The sequence below is a fragment of the Apodemus sylvaticus genome, chromosome 17 (genome assembly GCF_947179515.1).
Source record: "Apodemus sylvaticus chromosome 17, mApoSyl1.1, whole genome shotgun sequence".
Classification (NCBI taxonomy): Eukaryota; Metazoa; Chordata; class Mammalia; order Rodentia; family Muridae; genus Apodemus; species Apodemus sylvaticus.
In genome coordinates, this window is record NC_067488.1 from 15,793,189 (window position 1) to 15,818,469 (window position 25,281).

At 34.3% G+C, this 25,281-nt stretch overlaps 1 protein-coding gene and 1 non-coding gene across 4 annotated transcripts in view; one reads left to right on the forward strand and one right to left on the reverse strand.

Moving 5' to 3' along the window:
* Csmd3 (CUB and Sushi multiple domains 3) overlaps positions 1–25,281 on the reverse strand; it is a 1,209,570-nt gene that overhangs the window by 43,428 nt on the left and 1,140,861 nt on the right. For all 3 annotated transcript variants that reach the window (XM_052161507.1, XM_052161506.1, XM_052161505.1), the window contains 7 exons: positions 24,786–24,959; positions 19,735–19,908; positions 15,599–15,772; positions 14,186–14,371; positions 10,979–11,152; positions 8,392–8,574; positions 4,174–4,350 (listed from right to left, as the gene is read on the reverse strand). In XM_052161507.1, the coding sequence (XP_052017467.1) occupies positions 4,174–4,350; positions 8,392–8,574; positions 10,979–11,152; positions 14,186–14,371; positions 15,599–15,772; positions 19,735–19,908; positions 24,786–24,959 (1,242 nt within the window). The remainder of the gene's footprint in view (positions 1–4,173; positions 4,351–8,391; positions 8,575–10,978; positions 11,153–14,185; positions 14,372–15,598; positions 15,773–19,734; positions 19,909–24,785; positions 24,960–25,281) is intronic.
* LOC127668319 (small nucleolar RNA SNORA42/SNORA80 family) lies at positions 15,220–15,350 on the forward strand. Its single transcript, XR_007974087.1, has one exon. It is a non-coding gene; the product is annotated as a small nucleolar RNA SNORA42/SNORA80 family (small nucleolar RNA).

Sequence of the window (25,281 nt, forward strand, 5' to 3'; positions counted from 1 at the left end):
TGGGAGGAATTTCTTTTCTGGTCAAATCTATTTGGAGTTCTGTAGGTTTCTTGTATGTTCATGGGCATCTCTACTCCCAGAGCTCCCAGGGACAAAAACATCAACCATATAGTATCTAGGCTTCAGACACATAGGCAGCAGAGGATGGCCTTGTTGGATATCAAAGAGAGGAGAGAGCCCTAGTCCTGGAAGGCTCAATGCCCTAGTGTAATGAGTCCTGGAAGGCTCAGTGCTCCATCCCTGTACCAGGACAGGGAAGCAGGAGGGGGTTGATTGGGGAACAGGTGGAGGGGAGATGGCTTATGGGACTTTCGAGGGTTGTTAAGCAGGAAAGGGGAAATTATTTGAAATGTAAATAAAGAATATATCTAATAAAAAAAGAAAAAAAGAATGAAAGTACTAAGAAAAAATACCCTTTTCTTCAAAAGGATTAGATCATATCTTAGCATCCATTCACTCTGCTTTATTGTTATTCATCATCACCTTTTTGCGCTGATTAGCCCTGTGACTATCTGTTGTAAGAAGTAAAAAAAAAAAAATCTCTGAAAGGTTTCATTATTCTGGGTTGGTGACCAAGATCCATCAAGCGCCATTTTCCTGCTAGCTGCTAGGAATTAAAAGCCTTAGAATCCTTATCACTCAACTTGATTTGTTAAATGTACAGTCTCTGTCTCAGATGAATAAGACCACCCCCCAGGTATATGGCACTGGGTATTAGTCATGTTATAAGTGGAAATCCTAGTTCACAAAAGAGGTACGGAAGGAGGAAGGGAGGGAGGGAGGAAGGGAGGAAAGAATGAGTGAAAGAGAAAAAAAGACAGAGACAGACAAGACACACAGAGAGAGAATAAGGGAAATTTTTTCCAACTAAATCAAATAAATAAATAAATACTTTTTTGTTTTTCTTTTGGTTTTTAGATTAAAAAAAAACTAACCTACCATACTTTTTTCCAGAAAATTCCATGTGCACAGTATGTCGTGTGGGGTTAAGTTACTAGGTGTACATATATCTGGTATACCTGTACAGATGCATTTATTAAAACTTGCATTTAAATAAGTATTTTCTGCTTTTAAAAAATATTTTATATTGAGAAATATAAGTATGCAACTCCATGCTGTTTCCTCCCTTTCAAACCTCCTATATCTCCCTGTTATCTTTCAAATTCATGGCCTGTTTTGTAATTAAAAATTTTATATACATGTGTGCATATGTTACTACATCTTTATTCCTACATAGAACATCCTCAGTCTGTAAAATTTACTTTTTATGTATGATTCCAGAGGTGTACCTTAGGTATTGTAAAACCAGTGGGTGTGTTCCACTCTGAGGAAGACTCCTCCCAACTATTCCTTAGTTGCCTATACTTCCTTAAGACTGTCTGTCAAAAGAAACTCAGAAAATCACTTCATTGCATTTTAAAACCAGAGTGGCATTTTTAGCTATGTGTGGTGGCATCAAAAAAATCTTTTTATCCAGGCTAGATTTTGTTTATGGGTATAATTTCATCCATAAATTTCTCTGCTCATGTTATATGCTATTTATCTGTGTACACTTGATTATATGATATATTCTTTAATCCACAAGAAGAAAACTAGAGGTTTTGAGAAAGCTGCCATTCAGAACTGGCATTATTGACTTTCCTAATAGTTGTTATCAATTATTTTTTCTATAATAGTAAACTTCTGTCAGAGGAATCTTAGTGATATATCAGCCTACTATGTCCTGGATATGACAAATCTCCTTAGAAATAATTTTGATTGTGCTTTTAAAGCATCTTGTATCATCCATTGTCATTGTCTGGTGATTCTAAACCATGCAATATCCCAGGAAAGGGGGATATAAGTGGGGTAAGGTGACAGTGGGTGGGTAGGTGAGGAAGCAACCCTAGTAGCAAAGGGTTGGGTTTACAGGGTGAAGAAGAACCTTTGGAGGGGTACCAGGAAGGAGAGCAACATTTGAAATGTAAATAAATAAAATAACTAATAAAATAATTATTGTGTAGCACTGAGTTCTTCCCATAGGCAGGAAGTATTTGAATGTCGCCATTTCTCTGCTTTTGCCATTTGCAGCACAAGTTTAGGACAATGTAGAAAATTATGACTCTACTTAGGGATTACTTCCATTAACAAGAAGAAATATAAAGCATGGATGCTAATTCAATTAAATATCCACATATAAATGTTATCAGTCCCTTCATTGTTTTTATTGTAGATCTTTAGAGTATTAATTTTCTTTTTCTATTTTCTGTTTTTTTAATTTTTATTAGACATTTTCTTTATTTACATTTCAAATGTTATCCCTTTCCCTAGTTTCCCCTCCAAAAAACCCCTATCCCATCCTTCCTCTCCCTAATTCTGTGAGGGTGCTCACCCCCCCTACACACACTCCTGCCTCTCTGCCTTGGCATTCCCCTACACTGGAGCATTTAGCCTTCACAGGACCAAGGGCTCTCATCCAATTGATGTCTGACAAGCATATCCTCTTCTACATATGCAGCTAGAGCCATGGGTCCCTCCATGTGTACTCTTTGGTTGGTAGTTTAGTCCCTGGGAGCTCTGGAGGGTCTAGTTGGTTGAGATTGTTATTCCTCCTATGGAATTGCAAACCCCTTCAGCTCCTTAAGTACTTTTCCTGACTCCTCTATTGGGGACCCTGTGCACAGTCCAATGTTTGGCTGTGAGCATCCACCATTGTATTTCTCAGGCTCGGCAGAGCTTCTCAGGAGACAGCTATATCAGATCAGGCTCCTCTCAACAAGCCCTTTTTGGCATCCATAATAGTATCTGGGTTTGGTAACTGTATATGGGATGGATCACCAGGTGGGGCAGACTGTGAAAGACCTTTCCTTCAACCTCTGCTTGCTAATTTTCACTGGAACCTCCTTGCTTCTTTCTGAGAGATATAGTTTTTCTGTTCACAGCTTAGGTTAGTATGATTGAATTAGCCATAATTTTGCAAATACAATGTGACCATTCCGTAGAAAATTCCCAGGATTAATAAAATTAATAGTTGAGTTACTTTGTTCATCATGGTATTTTGTAAAGCAATACATTTTGTAGTTTCAACTTGGTGTATCTTAATTGGTTTATTTTCAATGATTTCCCCTCCCTCTCCTCATTACAGTTCTTCTGACCTACTCCCACTCAGATCCATCCACTTTCTGTATCTCCTCAGGTGGGAAAACAGGCATCTAAGGGACAATAATAAAATAAAGTATAATAAAATAAAAATAAAGCAAATAAACACAAATTAAGTGGAATAAGATGAAGCAAACAAATATAAGAAAGACAGGCCAAGAAAGCATATGAGACAGTTATAGACAGAGATAAACTGGCATATACTCTTAGGAATCCCAAAAATACACACAAAAAAATGAAGCCATAGTATATGTGAAAATACCTATAGGAGTTTGAGAAGAGAGACAGACAGACAGACAGAGACAGAGAGACAGAAATAGAGAGGCAGAGAGAGAGAGAGACTATGAGATGCTATGAGATAGAGGAATCTCCAAAAAATGCCTTTGGATTTGATTCTATGGCTGACCTGCTGCTGGGCATGCAACTACTTTTTTCTGAGAAACCCTGAAGAACAAATAAAACATTTAGACAAGTATGATCTTCACAAAGTGTGTATCCTTCCTTTATCTTTTTTCAGTCTTCCTTTTTTCTTACCTTCCTGGCTTCTTTTTCTCATACTTGCATTATTTGATCTTGGCTTTCCAATGTTTGTGGAAAAAACTCAAGGTCTCATCTGTGTATGGTAAGAACTATAAAACTGAGCTGCATAAAAACACCTATAAGATCTTTCTATGTCAAGGTGAATACTCACAAATAATGACTGTGCTTTTTAAGCATAAAAATAAATATTGGTTTGAGTTATATTGGAAAAGGAAAATTGAATCCACTACAGTCTGATAAACTGGTAATTAATAATCATTTGTAAAGTGGTATTAAATGATATAAAATATGACTGATTTTCATTGATTACTCTTTCCTCATGCAACCAATATAATACCTTGGTAAAGCTACCAATTCTTGAAATCATCACTGTATAATTTAATCATAAACATGCATAGTCTTTTAATTGCAAAAAGTTTATATTTATTTAAAACTCAGCACAGTTTTATGTATTTTCATTTTTAGGACAATTTTTAAACATTAAGAAAAGCTTACTTGTACAGTTGGGCAAACTTCCAGACCATGTTCCATTGGCAGTGCACTGTCTAACAGAGAGTCCCGAAAGGATATAGCCTTCCACACAAGAATAAATGACAGAACTGGAAAATGTTGTACCATCAATTCGAAAGACTTTCCCATTTGCTGTTGTTCCTGGATTACCACATTGTACAGCTATAAAACAAAAAGTTAAAGAGTATGTTTAAAAGTAATGCAAATAAAAATTCTTCTGCAAAGTCCTTATCACTGATGTTTCTTTATCAAATACTAAACTTCTCCGAACCTAGTAGTAAAATATCTTCATAAGTAGTTGAAACTCAAGATGAATCCCTATTGATTTTACTACTTTAATTACTAGATTTAAACTGTTGGCAGTGTTAGTGTTTTTATTATACCTATTGCAAAGTAAAGTAGTTGTTTAAAGAAGGTTGCCTTCAAACACCAGGATAAATTTTCTTTTGCCTAATTACTAATTCATAAATAAGAAGAATCTATTATATTTTTAATTCTTCAGGACATCTATTATATATATATAATACATTATATATATAATTATATATATAATTAAATATTGTATATAACCATGAACATTTTATATAAAATATTTGACATTTGCAGTGTTACAATTTCTCTGTTTAGGCAAATGAGTACATTAAAAGATCAGTGTAAATAGAAAGCAATTAAGCTCTAATAATTAAGTGCTCAATAAAGACTCATATGTTTCAATAGTTTTCAAAAGCAAAGAGGTGATCATATATATATTACATATATATATCATATATATATATATATATATATATATATATATTCCCTTACCAAGCTATAACACTCCTCAGAATAAGCCTAAAAGACTTAACACTCTTCTCCAGAGATACTTATCCATGTTCATTGCTACTTTATTTACCAAAACTAGGACATGAAAATATTAAATGTCATTCAACTAATAGATGTTCATAATGGAATAGTATTCAATAGTAAAGTAGTAAAAAGCTATGACCCTTACAGATACATTTATGGAACTAGAAAATATTATATTGTATGACATGACTCAGACACAGAATGCTAAACACCAGAAGTCTTGGCTTTCTTGAAAATCCTACCTTCAAATCCCTAGATGTGAGTACATCACATGAGTTTTCATCAAAAACCGGGAATGTAAAGGGAAAATGTAATATTGCAGGAGGTCTTAGAGAGGAATAGTAAGTTACAGATGCTATAAAGGGGAAATGGAATGTATTGAAGGGGAGATTTACCTAGGGAGGAAAAAACAGAGGGAGAATGACAGAGGAGTGATGTTTGAAAGAAACACCAGAAACTACATGTTTATTTAAAAATAGGTTTTTACATAGATGATATAGATAGATAGATAGATAGATAGATAGATAGATAGATAGATAATCAATATGAATCTTTGTGGTGACAATGTTCCCCCAAGAGCCATCGGTTATGTAAACAAAATTCCCAATGCCAGGCATAGCAAATCTCCTTTTGGGTTGTTGGTCATGGGGTTTCAAAAGACCCCAGTCAATATAAGCTATTGCTATTGATCTTGTTTTCCTCCCAGGAACTGAAGGGCAGAACATAATGCTGAAGATAATCCATGCTGTGAACATGTGACATAAAGGAAGCCAGCTGGAAAAGACCCAGAAGTCTCCTAGCTAAAGACTCCCTCTTATGGGAGCAGAAAAAGCTATGCAAGCTGTCAAGGAAAACAAAGAAATCAATAACTAGAATGAAAAGATACACTGAAAGGTTAATCAGTGTCATACCTATCCTATGGGCAATCCATTGCCATCTAATTGGACACAACTCTGTAAGAGGAAATTCATTATTGGTGCTGTAAATCTACCCTACTGCTATGGTTGGTGAGGCCATGGACATATAAAGAGAACTGCATCACTAAGGCAATATATTTTCTAACTGCTTCCTAAATACTTAGCCTTATATCCACTACAACTTATAATTGTCATTATTAACAACAACAACAACAACAACAACAACAAAACCCTTTTGTTTTTATATCAGGTAGAGGCAGACTTCTATAGACAGCCACAACTGATTGTATTGCAGAGAATAAATTACTGTGGAAATCCAAGTCTCCACTGACATGTGTACAACAGAGAAAACCTATTTGTAAGGTTTATAAAACATCACTGGTAAGAAACCAGAATGAAGGGAAAAGGCAGAGGACCAGAATGAGTGTTCAAATAACATTCATTTTCTCATAGCACAACACTGACTAGGTTTCAATATTTTAACAGTTCATGCAGTTTTGTCAGGTAATCTGCAAAAGTATAATACATGCAAAAGTACTCACATGTTGGTGGTAACTAACAACTTTCTAACTGGAGCTAAGGCCCTACTATCAGGAAGTAAATAATATCTGGTGCTAGAAACATGGACAATGTCCTGAGGCTTGTGAGCTCATGAGCATTATAAAACAATTTAATGAAGTCATGGATCAATTTACCATATCATCCCTATTGGAATGTAAGGATAGGATGTAGATCTTTTCCTTATACCCTCAGATAAGTGTGGCTACCATTTTTTCATTAGCAAAGCTTGCTTTCTACAGGAAATAGATAACATTACAGAAAATCACAAATGAACACAATGGAGAGACCAACTGATCATGGGGAAGCCAACACCAGCAGATGCATTTACATCACAGTTCACCTACAACTCAAGGACCATCACCAAAATTGTGGTGGAAAGACTCTAAGAGCCAGAATACCAGAAATCCAGCTGTAATACATTTTTATCATGAAAATAGTTATATATATTGAAAGCACAACTTACAATGTTACTTAAAATGCTTACTTGATGTTGCACCAAACACTAAACACTAATTTACAAACAGGAAATTGGTTCCAATAAAACACTTGTGTTCCTGACTCTTTTATAGAATGTTTAAATCATACCTATAGTTATTTTAAGAATCAGTCAAGCTAATGACAATAACTATTTTTACTAGACTATAACTAATCATAGGTATGATAAAAACATAGTTATTTTAAGAATCAGTCAAGCTAATGACAATAACTATTTTTACTAGACTATAATTAATCATAGGTATGATGAAAACATTCTATAAAAGAGTCAGGAACATAAGTGTTTTATTGGAACCAATTTCCTGTTTGTAAATTAGTGTTTGGTACAACATCAAGTAAGCATTTTGAGTAACATTGTAAGTTGTGCTTTCAATATAAAGCAATGACAAAAATAAGGTAATTCCTAAGGGGAATTTTTAAGTACATCTTAGTGTCCACTTAAAGTACATTAATGTCAGTTTGGAGTATTAGTATTAAAAGTTGCATTCTATAAATGATAACTTGATTTAAATATTTTTATTTCTTTCACAGAAACTTGAAAGATAAAATATAATGATAAAGGGTTATTGTGAGAAGTTATATTTTTCTACTGTTTATATCACAAATAAATGGGGTAAAAAGTTTCTGGCTGTATTTTTTCACTCCAAATGTTGCAAATTTGTTTTTGGTTTTAAATTAATGATAAAAGAGGTTTCAATGGAATTATTATTTTCCATGATTTTCTTACAGAGAACTGTCAATAAAATATTGATATATTTAGAATGGGGATCTAAACTTATAATAATTTAATAGTAACTATGTGAATTTGAATAGACATCAAATTATAATGTCATACTACTCAGCCCTTTATTTCACTGAAAAAGTACCTGACATATCCAACATAAAGGAGGAAGATTTGCTTTGGCTCACAGGCCTAGTGGTTTGGTAAAATGACAGATGATGCCACTATTAGATAAATGTGATAAATAAGAGTACCTTGGTGGTGGGTGGGAAAGACAGATCAAAGAGTTTTTCCTGTAGGTGACAAGGAAGTGGAAAGGAGGAGGAGGAGAGCCAATATTGCCTCTTTAGGTTTATGCACATAGGTATCTCCTTCTGAGAACTAGGCCTGTTTGCATAATCCTGCCACCTCTCAATAGTCTACTCAAACTACTACTCAAAGTTATTAGTGGCTTCATAAAACAATTGCAGAGATTAGAGCTTTCATGATCTACTATTGTCACAGGAAATAACCCCATTGACACACTCAGCGATATTGTTATTATTATTATCATTATTATTATTTAATCTTTTTTACAGTCCAGTCATTATCCCCCTCCAATGCAGTTAATAATCAGAAGTATGGCATGCACTCTCAGTATATTCGACTCTGACTTGAGATTACCTTTGCACTCTGGCTGTCTCCCAGTCCAACTGCCATTGGATAAACATGTTCTTTCTTCTGAGCCATAAAGAATGTATCCAGTATCACAGGCAAAGCGCACAGTGCTTTTAGTCCTGAAATCACTTTCCTGTCTAGAGCCATGACCAGGTGTACCTGGATCCCCACACGTACCAGTAGTATCACCTGCATGCAGAAAAGTTCAAATTAATTTATTATGATATGCATTTATTATGATTGATATTTTGGCCAAAGGTCAATTTGTAATATACATGCTATTTTCACATAATTTGGCTGAATAAAAATGTATCTCATATTTCCCCATCTGACTGTAATCAGATGAAGTGGAAACACAAAGAAAATAATACTTTCTGACCTTTATTTTCATCATTGAAGATTCATAGACATAACTGAAGAGTTACAGATACTTTATGATTATTCCCACTATATATTTAATAATATAATGGAGAAAATTATATAAATGATAAAAATATGTAATCAATGGACAATGTATTTATACAAAATTTTAAAAATTAGATTCAGTGATTACACAATTTGTTCTACGAATCAGCTTATCAGTAATAATCTTCTAGCTCTTCTGGAATTGCTGTGAGCTAGAACGATGTAAAGAACATAATAGAATTATTCCTATGAATTACATTTTACTCCTTTTAAAGTTCCTCTTGCAATGACTGTCAGCAAAGAGATATCAACTAACTATTTTTTTCTGCTACAAAAATATAGAAATAGATTGTAAACCACCTTGAATTAAGAGCTGGAAATCAATTTCAAACAGGATTTCCCCCATCACTGTTGTCCTGTCATCACAAGGTCCTTGGTTTTTGCTTTTCATGTTAGTACCTTCTTATTCTGTACACCTCATCAATAGTTCTAATCACAGTATACATAGTCATAATACAAACACACACACACATTATACACATTAATGTACACATACACACATGCACACATACACACACACAGAGAGACCAAAAGAGAGAGAGATGAGTTGACTGTGATGGCTTTTAAAGCAATTTTGAGATGTTCTGTGCGGAGTCTTTCCATAAACTTCTGTTTTTAAATCTATGATGTAATCCTAATTACTACATACAGTTTTAGACCATTCTATTACTGTTTAACATATGTAGTAATTTATTCTTCACCTCAATACTAGGTTTTTAATATATTGTATAAATGGACAAAGGATGTTTGTACAGTCTGTCTTCTGGAAATTTACTTATGAGTAAGTTAAAGATAAGACTAATTATCATGCAAGAGAATTTTAGAATTATACTGATTTGTAGGTTATACTTGACGCCCCAAACAATCACTATCATAATTTAGAAGATTTGAACTCAATAACTTCACCTTTCTTACTTCTAAAGAGAAAACAATGTAAAATTTTTCCTAAAACTATCTAAAAAATCCTCACAAAATTAAATTATGTAAAAAGAATTGATTATGGCCTGGAGAGATGGCTCAGTGTTAAGAGCACTAACTGTTCTTCAAAGGTCCACAGTTTAAATCCCAGGACCACATGGTGGCTCACAACCATCTGTAATGAAATCCGATGTCCTCCTCTGGGGTGTCTGAAGACAGCTACAGTGTACTAACATATAACAAATAATAAATTATTTTTTAAAAAGAGGATTGATTAATATGTAAATTTAGAGAATTGTAGAAAAAGTGTATCATATTTAGATAATGGATGAACATAAATAATACTGACCAGAGATCTACTCTATATCTAACAATTTTATGAAATTTCTAAAGAAAAAATAGGTTATGCATCATTCTAAATATTCTATCAATGTGTTATTAGGAAAACCTATATTCATTAATTTAAAGATAATTTCTGTAACTATAATGAATAAATATATTGTATTAATAATAAATAAATTTAATACTATAAACAGCTTTCATAAGACTCATGAAAGAGACTCTTTTCAATTTAACATACTTAGAATTTGTTTTTAATTTGCCACTAAGTAAGCATTCATTAGAAATAAAGAGAAATGAATTTTGATAAACATTCTTCCTATATCTTTTCAACCATATGTACTAAAATAGAATATCTATACAGTCATTATGAATTCATAATGAAACATATTCTAAAATCACTTAGTTGTTTACATAGAGCACAGGCATGATCCAAAGCACACACCTGATAATTAGCATTTAGAGCCATGTTTCTCAACCTGTAGCTCATGACTCCTTTGCAAAGTAGAATGACACTTATGTAGAGGTCACTTATTAGCTATCTTACATATCAGATATTTATTTTACAAATCATAACAGTAGCAAAATTATAGTTATGAATTATCAATAAAAATAATTTTATGGCTCAGGGTGACCACAAATGAGGAACTAGGTTAATTGGTTATTGCATTAGAGAGTTGAGAATCATTGATCTAAAAATTTAGTATTCCTTTGTCTTTTGATTCACATTCCCTTACAAGCATTCAAATAAATGTTTCCTCCCAGTCTTGACTGACATCCTTTAAGAGGGATGCTGATGTTCTTAGAGTGTGCTATATGAATTAGTAGTCAAAGTAAATTTTTGTCATACACAGTTCCATGCCATTGGTACCTGAACAATGAGGTTGGGATCCACTCCAATGTCCATTTAGCTGGCAAGTCCTGGATGTCTGGCCTAGAAGAGAACGCTTTCCTGTGCAGGAATAGTGAACTGTTGACCCAAAAGTATACTTCTCTCCAGACAGGACTGCATTAGGAGGAATGCCAGGGTGTCCACAGTCAATCACTACAATACATAATTTTTGAATATAAAATTTTTTTATATCTCCTATCGAACAACCTGAATCATCTTGTTTACAAAAAAAAAAGTAAATTTTCTATTCTGACATGTCAAAGCGTTTTCCAGGCAGTACTCTGAAAACCACATGTGACCAAAGTCAGGTGTGACTGTAAGTGGACACAAAATCAGAAATTTATTTAAAATATTCTGATATTTTATTTATTTTTTATTAATTTAAAGATGTTCAGTATTTAACTGGAAACTATAGATGGCAGACAATGTTGCAATCTCAAAAGGCTAATTAAACATTACTAAGATAAATACATCCTTGATATTAAAGACTCTATAAAAGTTAGCTTCCTAAGCATAAAATGAATGTCTTAGTTATGGAATGATTGAATTAAGTCATTTATCCTGAGGATGAGTTTACTAGGAATTTGTATACAAAGATAAATACACACAACCACATTTGTTTTACCCTAACAAGGTGAGTTAGTACTGACCATATCCATATTCAGTCATGGCATTAAACAGTTGGTTTGAAATATGAATGTAACTGGAGGAGGATATAAAATATATTTAGAAGACTGAGGTAGGTCAACTAAATGAAAACAAATGGAATCCCAGTTTATTTAAACATTAGACTATACCAAAATTAAAGGGGAATAATTTTGGGGACTAAAGAGCTAGAGAAGTTCTGGGATTCAAGTCTGGCACCGATTTATTTTAGATGTTAAAGAAAAGACACAGAAACTTCTTGACATTCAACATGTTTCTATGCATAGGACAATAAAAATGCAAATATTGCAGAAACGTTGGAAATTAGTGTTTGTTCACTACTAAATTAAGCTTATAGAAAGAGCTTATAGATCCAAAGCTATCTATTTCTAGACCAATAAAATATGCAATATGAGACATGAACTTGAAAGATGACTCTGATATTTAGCAAAATTTATCAATGATATGTATTAATCAATAAAGTCAAAGGCCTATCAGTAATGAAAATTAAAGTAAACCGAAATGATTTAAAGTCTTTATGTTCTACAAAAAACCAAATATTTTAACATTAATTTATAGTTATAAAGTTCTTGTAAGCAAATTATTCAAATCATTAGGATAGTCTACTAACAGAAGTAAAATAAATTTTATTCCACAGTCAGACCAGTACATTAGTTATTGGAATTTTATGGACATGTGAAATCTTTATTTTTCTAACAGTAGACTTGTTTTGCCAAACATTGTCATTAAAGCTTTATTCATAAATGTAAAATAAATCCCTCTCAATAAAACATGAATATAAAATAACTTATTTATTATAACCAACAGTTACTTGGACAATCATTTTGCAATACTTTATAAACATTTTTGCTGAGCAGTGGTGGTGCACGCTTTTAATCCCAGCACTTGGGAGGCAGAGGCAAGTGGATTTCTGAGTTCGAGGCTAGCCTGGTCTACAGAGTGAGTTTCAGGATAGCCAGGGCTACACAGAGAAACCCTGTCTTAAAAAACAAAAAACAAAGAACAAAAACAAAAAACAACAAACAAAAACAAAACCAAAAACAATTTTTTCTATATCCTATTAAGTCAATGAGACCTATCAATTCTCTTAATCAGAATTATGTTCACTTCTAACTTAAAAACTTTTGCTTATAACTCTTAAATTGTGTGTGTGTGTGCATGTGTGTGTGTGTGTGTGTGTTCTTGAGCTAGTGAAGAGGTCAGAAGATAGCCTGTTTAAAATCAGTTCCTTCATTTCTTCTACCTAATTGCTTAGACTCAAAGTCTCTATTATTTCTGCTATGCTGTGAACTTGCTAGGTCCAGCTTTCCTATGAAATTTTGCTGATTTTACTATTTCTTCTATTTCACTGAAGTTGTACATGGAACACATCTACAACTTCTGACTTTTTATACATAAATTCAAATATTTGAACTTAGATCATTGTCCAGAAGGCTTTTTTTACCCAATGGAGTGATCTCTCACAATACATTAAATTATTTTCATGCAAATGTGGACAATACACACAGAGACACACACAATGTATGTATATATAATTTGTTTTATATTCTAATATATGATCTACAAGTTTTAAGAAATGGTGCTCCTTAAATCAAGTAATCTGAAGAAACCATAGTTGCTCATATCAACACTAAGATATATCAAGCAATAGTTTAAGATTGATACAAAATTAAATATTATTGTCTCTAAAACAAAAAAATTAAAAAAGTTAGTGTGGTACTTATGTCTTGTTATCTGCTGCCTTCATGCTTACCCAAAGAATTATAGAAAAATGCCAGTCATATTAATATTTCTTATGTTGTAATTTTCTGTAATATTAAATCCTACATCTTAGAGGGAAACTTATTGAGACACATTCTATTAATCATGGAAGTTCCTTTGGCTCAGGAATCAAAAACTGAAACTGACCAGATTCTATAGACTTCCTTCTCCCCAAGTAAATATGAGCAGTAAAGACTGCTAAGAGACATTCACAGAGAAAGAGATAAAAGAGGTTCACATCATCCAAGCAACTGAAAAATGCTGAGACCTATAAAAGGCTCCTTACCTTCTAAGCTGCTTAAAAGTGACAGGCTATAAATATCTAAGCTTAAGTAAGTTGTACAGTATACTCTGGGTTTATAGCTTTCTTGAATTGATATTCATGGTGAACTTAGGGTGAACAACCTGCCTATTAGTCATTTCTGCTCATGTTTTAATCTTTCACTCAACTTCTTGTTTGTAACCCCCTTGGGTTGTTGCCATGCTCTGTGGGTTCTCTATCAGGGATAAGTAGATGTCTGTTCTATTATCACTAGGAATAGTCATAATATTATAGAAGTAATTTTACATTTTCAAAAATAAAATGATATTATAGAAAAGTAATTACTCAATGAATTTGAAAAATATATGAATATGTGGTTTGAAACGAATCAATTAAGTCAAGATAATTTCTTTTGGTGTATAGTTTGAGTTATGGTAATAAACATGAATATTGTTTTCATGACATTTTTATAGGAACAATTCCTATTATCTACTTACTGATACATTCTGGTAAAGGTTTGTCCCATTGTCCATTTGGCTGACATATTAAAACTGAAGAGCCAAATAAAAAATATCCTGGGTTGCAGTCATAGAATACCACAGTGCCATAGGTAAAATTCCCATGCTCTATTTTGCTTTCTCTTTTGGAATTTGCTGGAATTCCAGGATCAGAACAGTTCACCACTAAAGAAAAGAAAAAGTTAAATGTTAGAGTAAGAATAATATAAATATACCTAGGTACAATTCTGTTGAATTTTTTTTAAAATCTTCATTTCAGAAGTGAATTTAGTCAAATAAACCAAATACTCAGAAATCCTGGGACATTTGACATAATAGTCTGATAGATGTATAGGTGGAAACACAGGAGAAAGTTAATTTTGGGTGCCAGAGTAATTCCTAAGAATTGTGCTAAATATAGATTGAATAATGATGCCACGTGAGTAATTTTTGTTAACTACATTAAAATATTGGAAATATTATTTTTAGAAAAATGAAACATCATATTTCATTGAAAAATAAAAAAATCACTAAAGGATTCTCTTTCATCTGTAATTATTAGGTAAACAATGAAAGGAATGTATGCAAAAAGTATGGTAATCCAGAGATATTTTGTAAAAGTAGAAAGAAAGAAATATCAAAAACACATTTCAGTAATCATGAATAAAAATGCAGTTGAAATTTATCCTAAGTACTATATATACATTCTCCAAAATAGCTGTGACCTAATATCAGGCAGAAAGAAAACCTTACAATTTTAGACATGCTAATGTGAAAGGGGTCAAAGGACTTCATAGGTCTCACATGTAGACAAAGAACTATGGCCAAATAATAGCTGCTGAGAGAGGTCATTGATGATCCCCTAAATTGTTAAGCAATGCAGAATGATAGAGTAGTAAGCTACATATACACAAATGCCAGAAACAGATTCTGCCAGGTGTATTTACATATTTTTACACACACACACAAAAAAAAGAATCCCAAAATTGAGACTGAAGAGGGGGCATGGCACTGTATAAAAGGTTCTGGAGCACGCATGGGTTTGGATTTATGGCAGGCCAATTCCCATGAGTCTCTCAATAGTATCGCGTGCTAGAGCAACCTGTGGCCCCGAACCATTGCCTGGTCTCTGTATGCTGCTGGCACTGAAGTGGGTCTCACAATAAGGAAGAAAAACAGTTCTGGAGCAAGGGAAGTGCAGAGCAGAGATGATGGAATTACAGTTCAAAGGGAATAAAAATAAAATTGAGAAAAATAACATTTGAAAACAGGAAACGAGATCCCACCACTACTATGCCTTTGATTTTATTAATAATTCCCTACTTTTCTGCTTGACCTCTTCATATTTATCACCTATGCCTTTATAGACATATTGCTAACACAATTCCAGTTGGACTACAGTGAGCTGGTTACCTTTGCACACTGGCGGAGGATGGCTCCACTGTCTGTTGGCCTGACACTGTGCCTTTGTTGGCCCTTGCATAAGATACCCAATATTGCAAGAGAATGTTACCACATCATTAAAGTTGAATCCATTTCCACTTGTTCTTCCATAAATTGGACTACCAGGGTGACCACAGCTAACAGCTAAATCATTGGCGAAAGGAGAAAAAAAAAACCCAAAGAACATTAATTATCACATGACATATCTTTAGTCAATTCAAAGTAGAAAAATAAGTTGATATATGGATATAAACAAAGTATGTTTCCCTACCAAATACATTAAAAAGTCAGTAAAATTATATATTAAAAAACAAAAACTATTTAAGATTGTGTGTGTTTTCCCTGACAATATTACCGATACTGTGTGGTGCTTTCAGACAGGAACCTTGCATGGCTGCCCTCTGAGAGGCTCTACCAGAAGATGACTGAGACAGAAACAACCTCCGGAGGGTGTCCCCCCAACCTCCTCCTCATTAATGTCCAGCCCCCTTAGGACTGTCAAAATCGCTAAGGTCAATAAGGTGGCATCTCAAAGTAGTTTAGATTTGCCTTTCCCTAAATGCTAAGGATGCTGAATATTTAAGAATTTCTCGGACATTCGTAATTTTTATATAAGACCTGAGGGCCAGCAGAAGGAATGGAAACAGGCAACCTCTGGAGAAAGAAGGCTAGTGGAACCCTACAGAATGTATGAGAGACGTGGGAGGTGAGAGTCTCTCAGACTCAAAGAAAGGGACCTAAAATGAAATGCCCAACAGTAGGGTGAGGAAACTTATAGAACCCACCTCCTGCAGGAATACAGGGCATGAAGTGAGGGAGGGAGCTGCGATCCCATAGTCAAAACTCTCACCCATAATTGTTCCTGTCTGAAAGAACTGCAGGGATGGAAATGGAGAAGAGCCTGAAGAAAAGAAGTTCCAGCAACAGGTACAAAGTGGGATCCAGCTCAAGGGGAGGCCCAAAGGCCTGCCACTATCACTGAGGCTATGGAGCACTCACAAAAAAAGGACTTAGTAAGACCACATTCCAGAGGACCACACAAGCTGCTGAAATAGTCAGATGGAGATATTTGCACCCAAGCAATGGACAGAAGCTACTGACCCCTATGGTTGAATTGGGAAAAGACTGAAAGAAGCTGAGAAAGAGAGCGACCCTGTAGGAGGACCAGCAGTCTCAATTAATCTGGACCCCCATGAGCTCTCAAAAACTGGACCACCAAACAGGCAGTATATTCTAGCTGATAAGAGGCCCCTAACACATATACAGCAGAGGACTGGTGGCTCTGTGTTTAAAGATGATGCACCTAACCCCCAAGAGACTTGAGCCCCCATGGAGTTTAGAGGTCAGGTGTGGTGGCAGGTGGAGGGTGGGGACATCCTCATGGAGACAGGTGGATCGGCGGGAGGTATGGGATGTGGAACATAAAGAGGGTGGACTAGGGGCCATGGCAATAAAATCTGGACTATAAAAGCAAACAGACAGACAGACAGACAGACAGACAGACAGACAGACAAATACATAAATTGTTGCAGGGTTTTCCCTGTTAAATTATATAAGGGCAGTGGGAGGCCTGTGATTGGACAGGGAAAAGAGAGGCAGAGCTAAGAGTTGCAGAGACAAAGAGTGCATCAGAGTATGGAAAAACAAGATGGAAGGAGATGGACAGGAAGAAGATCCTGATCCCAAGTGGTTTCAAACAGCTGCAAGTAGCTATGATTGCACAAGGTTGGAAATATTAGTATAAAGCTTTTATCATTATCAATTGGCTCTAAAATTACTGTATTTTCATCTTGCAAATTGTGATTTTATTGATATATAAATCTGGTTAATTAAGCTATAAGAGTCTTTATTCTACTGGGTAATTAGGTGTTAAGATGGCTTACTGTGGGGTGTGTGGGTATTGTGTGGTAGCAAGAATGTCCTGGGGGGACAGGGGAAATCACAGGAGAGATGGCTCAGAGGGAGCCCTGTGGTTTGTTGTAGCTGTGACGGGAAAGTTGGCAGGCCAGCAGGAGCACAGGAGAATGCTCTGATATTACAGAGAGTTGGCGGGTTGTTTTTTAACATTTTCCCCAAATATAAATGAATGAATGAATGAATAAATAAATAAATAAATAAATAACGAAGCAAATATCACAAGTATAAAGTGGATACTTTATACTATACTCTGCTTCACAGCATTCTGACCTAAGCCCTCAACTTTTTTTAAAAGTTAATCATTCCATTCATATACATCTCAAATGATATCTTACTTCCCAGTTACCTCTTAACAAGCCCCCCCAATCCCAAAACCTTCTTTTCCTCCCTCCTCTTTGCCTCTCTGAGCTAACCCTTCACCTTAACTAACTTAGAGATGATGATTTAGGAAAGTTCTGTTCAGGGGAAAAATATGTAGCCTATGTGTAAACACCTGCTTATCATGCAAAATGAGATACACACACACACACACACACACACACACACACACATGCACACACAAAAGCACTCATGTACATACAAGTACAAACACATGTATTATTCACAGTATAAGTTATAAGCCAAAGTATAAAGTATAGGTGGTGCAGCTCTAGCCTGAGAGAGTCAAGCATTGGTTTGGGACTCATGCAACAATTACAAGGTGGAAAACTTATCCCCATTCATGGTTTTCAGCCCACAAAGCCTCTCCATCCTGACCAGTGACCAGTCACCTGGCGTGCTCACTACTTCTTGATTTTGAGGGCCTCAGTCCCTTTCTACTTGAGTGTTCCACACTGAGTGACTTCCCTTCTTTCCTCAGTCTTAAGGTTTGTGTGCTTTCTCATCATTAAAACAATAATAAATGAATTAGAGCAGCATGATTAAAATCATACTTCATGTATGGAAAGAGGTTCCTTAAAACTCCAAAATGCAGCAATAACTACTTAAGGATTTAAGATAAAGTAAAAAAACAAAACAAAAACCTGTCTCAAACTCCATTTAATTAATTTTTTTCATTTTCTGTGGCACAGTGCTTTGAGCGAGCATGTGTGTGTGTGTGCATGCACACACATACACACACACACACACACACACATGCCAATTGCAAACAGTATCTACAAAATCCAGAGAGCCTCAAACATCCTTAGTTTGGGAATTCCAGATGGTTGGGGGGGGGCATCATGTGTGAGCAGAAAGTTAAACGTTGGTCCTCCAAAAGAGAAACCAATGTTCATAAACACTGAGGTATCTTTCTAGTTTCATATTTTAATGTATAAATTCATACAAATTAATCAAAAGATTTATTAAAATGACAAGTGTTTTCATATAACTTTAATTGTAAATAACTAATAGTATGTGCAGCCCAACAATTTTGTATTTGTGTTAAAGAAATTGAAAGTAGTACTATCATAAATTTTCTAATGTTGATTAAACTTTTTCAATCAGTTATCAAGCCTATTAGTCATGCTTCATATACATAATATCAATATATTTTAGGATGTAATGACTTCTGAAGCTAAAGGAAACCATAGTGATAAACACTGTTTATGAAATAGAGCTCTGAAGGATCAAATTACTTGACTTAACTGACATAATTAGCAGTGTATATGACATCAGTACAATGGCTCTCCATGTGATATCTGATGATGTTTTTCTCCACTAATTACACTTCATCAGGATATGCTTTGATGAGCTAGTTATAGCGTCCTAATTACCAAAGAACATTTACCAAAAGGATTTACATTAATAAAAACTTTGTAATCTCACATCACAAGAGTGTTGACACTGTTGCACATTGGTGTCAACTATTGAAATTCTTATATAGAAAACATGTTGAAAATATGCCATCTATGCACAAATGTTCACTCATAAATATTTATATTAAGTACTGAGTTTCCAAGTTTGACTTCTGTCTTCTTACAAATATAAGTAATAAAAAATGAATATTTTTTACATTAATGATTTTATATGATCCTTAATGATTATTGAATATGTGAACAGTATATGTGAATAGATTTTAAAATTTAATTTGCATTGCCATTTATATATAGTTTATCAACACCAGTATTTATCTTGCTTAGTAAATACCATGATTGATTAACTCTTTTAGAGATCAAGGAAACCTAATTTCAATTGCCGTGCTTACTTACGCACACAGGATGGAAGCTGACCAGACCAATTGTGATCTTGCTGACATATCCTCACAGAAGAACCAATCAGACGAAAGCCAGGGTTACACTGATACACAACTGTGTCTCTATATCCATAATTTTCTCCAATGACTTGACCATTCACAATGAGTTCTGGAATTCCACAGTGACCCGCTGAAATTAGTCAAAAACAAGTTTTAACGATGTTACTGGTACTTTATTGGTGATTTATAAACATAATTAGCTTTATTAAACATTAATATTATTAATTATTTAATTTACTTGATGTTATTAAATATTAAATAAATATTATTAAGAATTCATAAAGTATTAAAGAATTTAAAGGTAACAAAAGCACATTCTGAAAAATATCAAGAATTTAAAAATTGAAGAAATATTACCTAGTGGATTGATCAAAAATACAGGATTTTGATATATAAAAGTTAATATCTATCAAGTATAACTTTATGGGTAAAAAAAAGCAGTGTTTAGGAAGAAAATTTATAAGCACAGATCTCCCAATTTGTCTTTGTAGCATTAAGGTTTAAATACATGACCTGCACATCCTAACCATTTTACACTGAGTATAATCCCTGTCTGGTTTATACATTGTAATTAGAAAACAAAGGGTTATATAATCATTATGTTTTACTGTTTTATTTTGACTTTAAAATTAGGAAAATAAACAACCAAATAATGAAGATAAATATAAGCTCCAGGTCCAGCAGCTATAATTGTGTAGTAAGATTATGGATTTTAGAGAAGACTGCTGGCATTTTCCTAATCCAGTACGATTCCTAACTGCTTTCTAAATACACAGAAAAGCACAGATTTTGCCTCTCATCAAGTAAGCTTCTTTTTGAAGCAAATTGAGATTATTACAGTGATAAAAAAGAGGTCAACATCCAGATAACAGCTGATATGTGGTGCCAAGCCTCGATTGGTACATAAACATAACAATCTTAAAGTCATGGCTCAGGGAACATTGCAGGTGAAGGTCAGAAAGAGGAAAAGAGCCAAAGAACCTAGAAAATTGCTGTGATATTGTGTCTTCTATGTATGACGAGGAAACTACACCCATGAAACCTCAAGAACATGGCAGTCCAAACAAGACCTGGAAAGTGACACCACCATATGACATGTCATTATGCATTGGGAAAATCTCATAGGTATCTAATCTTAGATGAAAAGTTATAAGTAATTAACTACCAAAGGTAAAAATATTAATCATCTTCAGAGATAAGTTCCATAATTGGATATCTAATAGTAATTGATTGCTCATAAAAATAAAAATATGTACATATGAACAACCTTAAGGGCAGACAGACAAACCTTGATAGGAGAGGATGCACCTATTCTTGCAGCGCTTGAAGTACCATAGTAGGGGAATACCCCCATCCTCACAGAGGAGAACTGGAGTGTGGAATAGGGGAGGGAATGTGTGAGGAGGGACCAGGAGGGAGGCAGAGATCAGCATAAATAAATACATTAAAAATGCAGCCAAACTGGTGTATGTGTGTATGTATAGATAGACAGACAGACAGATAGATAAAGATGTGTGTGTGCTTATGTGTGCACACGCATGTATGTGTGTGTGTGTGTGTGTGTGTGTGTGTAAATAAAAGAGGCCATGGATATGAGGAAGAATGAGTAAATGGGAGATATGACATAGGAATGATTACAGAGTCGAAGTAAATGCCCCAATGTTCTAATTAAAAATAAAATTAAGAAACAAATGATTTCCCTAGAAGGGAAAAACAAGCTTAATTTTATCTCATAATAAATGCACTAACATATTTTGAGCACATGCATAATATATCAATCTAGAAACCTCCTAGAAAACAACCTGATAGAAAGTATTTTTTGATTAATGGTGCAGGAAGGAGGCAGAAATTGCCTTAGCTGAAATCAGACAATAGCCAAAAAGGATAGTTGACAAATCAAAGTATGTCTTTAACAAGGTTGAAAACTTAGGCTCATCAAAAGTCCTAATTAAGAAATGAAGAAACAAATCACACTGAGAGAAATACTCATAAAGCACTATGATCAAAATCAGAACCAGATTTGATTAAGAATGGTAATTCATATTAAGATGTGATTAAATAGAAAATAATCTACCATATCACATAGGAAAATGAGAAAATAGAGAAAAATATAATTCAACAGAATAAAAACAGATGGAGATGCTGAAGGTGGAAAGAGTGCCACCGTTTTATCTTAGCAATCTGGAGGCCGAGTCGGGTGGATTTATACAGAAAGATTCTATAGAAAAAAAATACCAATGAAAGTAAAAGCAAGAACCATACGCAAATACAGATGTCTCGCTAATAATACAGATGCTAAGGTTTTTAATGTTTCTTTACATGTTTTACTTAAACATTCATTATGGAAATGTATTTACAGGCTATTTCAAACAGCTGCAAGTCAATTTAATTGTAATCAGAATAGCCAAGATCAAAAAGTCAAGTGACAGCACATGCTAGTGAGGATATGGAGATAGGGGAACACTCCTCCATTGATGGTGGGATTACAAACTTGTAAAACCACTATGGAAATCAATCTGGCTGTTTCTAAGAAAACTGGAAAGAGTTCTCTCTGAAGATCCAGCTATACCACTCCTGGGCATATACCCAGAAGATGCTTCTTCCCCTTTCCACCATACTGTGAGGATACATGCTATTTTCTTAGCATCCTTATTTGTAATAGCCAGAAGCTGGAAACAACAAAGATGTCCCTCAACAAATGATGGCTACCAAAAAATGTGGTTCATTTACCTAATACTATTTGGCTATTAAAAAGGAGGACATCATGAATTTGCACACAAATGGGTGGGACTAAAAAAAGTCATCCTGAATGAAGTAACCCAGGCCCAAAAGGACATGCATGAAAACACAGAAACAAAAATGGAGCAGAGACTGAAGGAAAGGACTTCCACTGACTTGCCCAAATTAGGATCCTTCCCATGTGCAGGCACCATACCCTGTCAGTATTACTTGTCCTATGTTGTGCATGCACATAGCAGCAAGGCTATCCTCTGAGCCTCTACCAGCAGATGAGTGAAACAGATGCAGATTACAGCTAACCATTGTACTGAGGTCAGGGAACCCTCTGGAAGAGTTTGGGAAAGGCCTGAAGGAGCTGAAGAGGATTGTAACTCCACAGGAAGAACAACAATATCAACTAAACCATTTCCCTCAGACCTCCCTGAGACTAAGCTTCCAACCAAAGAGTATTTCCAGGCTGGTCTGTGGCACATATATATGTAGCTGAGTACTGGGTTGTCTGGCCTCAGTGGGAAACAAAGTTCTTAATCTACAGAATCTTGATGGCCCTGGGAAGGATGCTGGTTGGGGTGATTGGCTGGGAGAGCACCTTCTCAGAAGCAAGTGAGTGAGAAATGGAGTGAAGAACTCACAGATCGGGGACCAGGAAGGGAGGCAACATTTGGAAAGTAAATAAATAAAATAATTTAATCAGAAAAGTATTGAAATGTAGATGGGTATTTTGTAAGCATATCTGACAAAGGGTTAGCTCGATAATGAATCAGAGACATGTAAGTATCTGATGTCTATTATTCTTCCAATTAAGAAACACAAAAAATCACTGAGATGTAAGAAATAAAAATCATTGCATCCCATTAAATAATCAGAAGAGCATTCTGTGGGCTCAACTATGCAAAGGGGTTCTGTGTCAGAAAAGTAAGCTGACAGTAAATGAATCCTTATGGTTGATTTCTAATGCAGTACTGTAGGATCAGTGTTTGGAATCCTTCTCTCACCACCATCATTCTGCATTTATATTAAATGCCAACAATATAACCTCTACTATCCATAGTTCTACAACATTGTAGTCACAAATTCTAAAGTATGGTTTGTTCATAAATATTTCTTCAATACATTTTTCCAGGGGATATAGTTAGAGTGTATTGTGGTGGTAAATCCATACACTATCACAAAATACCACATAAAGTGTAAGTGTTAACTTTATTGTATAATTATAAAATATATTGCCCACAAATCTTAACAATTTACAAGTATACCAATTAATCGAGGCTTCAATGAGTAAAAGTACTTTGGGAAATATTAAAATATTCTTTTGTTCACATAATCACTTAATGTACTAAGTTTGGATTTGTTTAGATTTTTGATGGTGGTTTTATATGAGACACTAATAAATGAGTCCTCTCATATAAAGAAACTGTTTTATAGTTACAGCAGTTAAATATAAATTCTCACTCAAACTAAATCTTTTATATTTTAAATAACTTATTTATGTAAACTTTTTTCAAAATTGTTAAAGTACAGCATATGTTAACAAAAGACAAAATCTTGTACCATTCATACTTAAATAGCATTTTTAAAAAGTATAAACTCTGAAACAGTTTAGAAATTAGTACATAAAATATCAAAAATATGAACAGATGAATGAATAAACAATGTCACTTAAATTATTTTGAATAAATAAACATAAATCATAGAAATCTCTTGATATCAAAGCTTTTCAAATTGAAGTGATGTACACACCATATTATTCTTTCCATGATAAACAGAACAGGATTGTTTGATCGATTGTTTCTCAACAGAGTTTTGAGAAAATGCTAATGTTGAATAAAAATCCTGTTGTCTAAAATCATCTTCAAAAACTATAGCCTAATGGTTTGAATAGACTATTTTTAAATATGTTGCATTTTATAAATTCAGCAGAGAAAGACTGAAGTGTGGAGAGCTGATTGTAGATTAGAACGATCTGAGTGGTGTTAATCCAGTTTGTGTGTAATCCAGCTTGTATATTTTCAGTACTTACTTATAACTGTTTTCTTTTCACCAAAGAAAGAATGTGTCTCCATAATAACATAAGATTCTTGACAGCAATACCAGCGGAATGATGCCAAGGGCTATCAGTTTTCTACCATGAGACCTGTTAGTAATAAGCCTCTTCTGTTTTTTAACCCTTTGTTAATAAAAGTTGCAATCTCATATCAGGGAATAAGATCAGTTTCCTCTTATGTATGATGTTTGGGAGGGAAAGATAAAATGAGTTAAAACCCGTACCTAGACATCTGGTTTCTGATCCACTCCACAGACCAGAGGAAAGACATTCCCGTACAGCAGAACCCACAAGCATGAATCCTGAGTCGCATGTGAAGATGGCTGTGGAGCCATAGGAAGTTTGAGTTCCAATCTTATTTCCGTTTGGAGGTGTTGGTAATTCTCCACAGGAGATGACTTAAAAACGAAAAGCAAACACTCATGAAACATTATTTGAATGCTTCTGTTAAAAATAGCATGCTGCTTACATTTTCAGTTATCTTCTATTTGGTTTTCTTAAATATAAAAATAGCATTTGTAAAATAAGTTTGTATGTGAGAGAAAAGAAAAAGAATATGATATAGTTTGATATTTACTCGCTATGTTTGGAAGAAACACACCTCATTATTCCAAATCTTCCTTTAACTTTGGATATTGAAGAATGCATATGAATTAGAAGCTACTAGAATATTTAGAACTCTAGTTTTATTATCATTATTTCTTAACCTAATTATTTTGT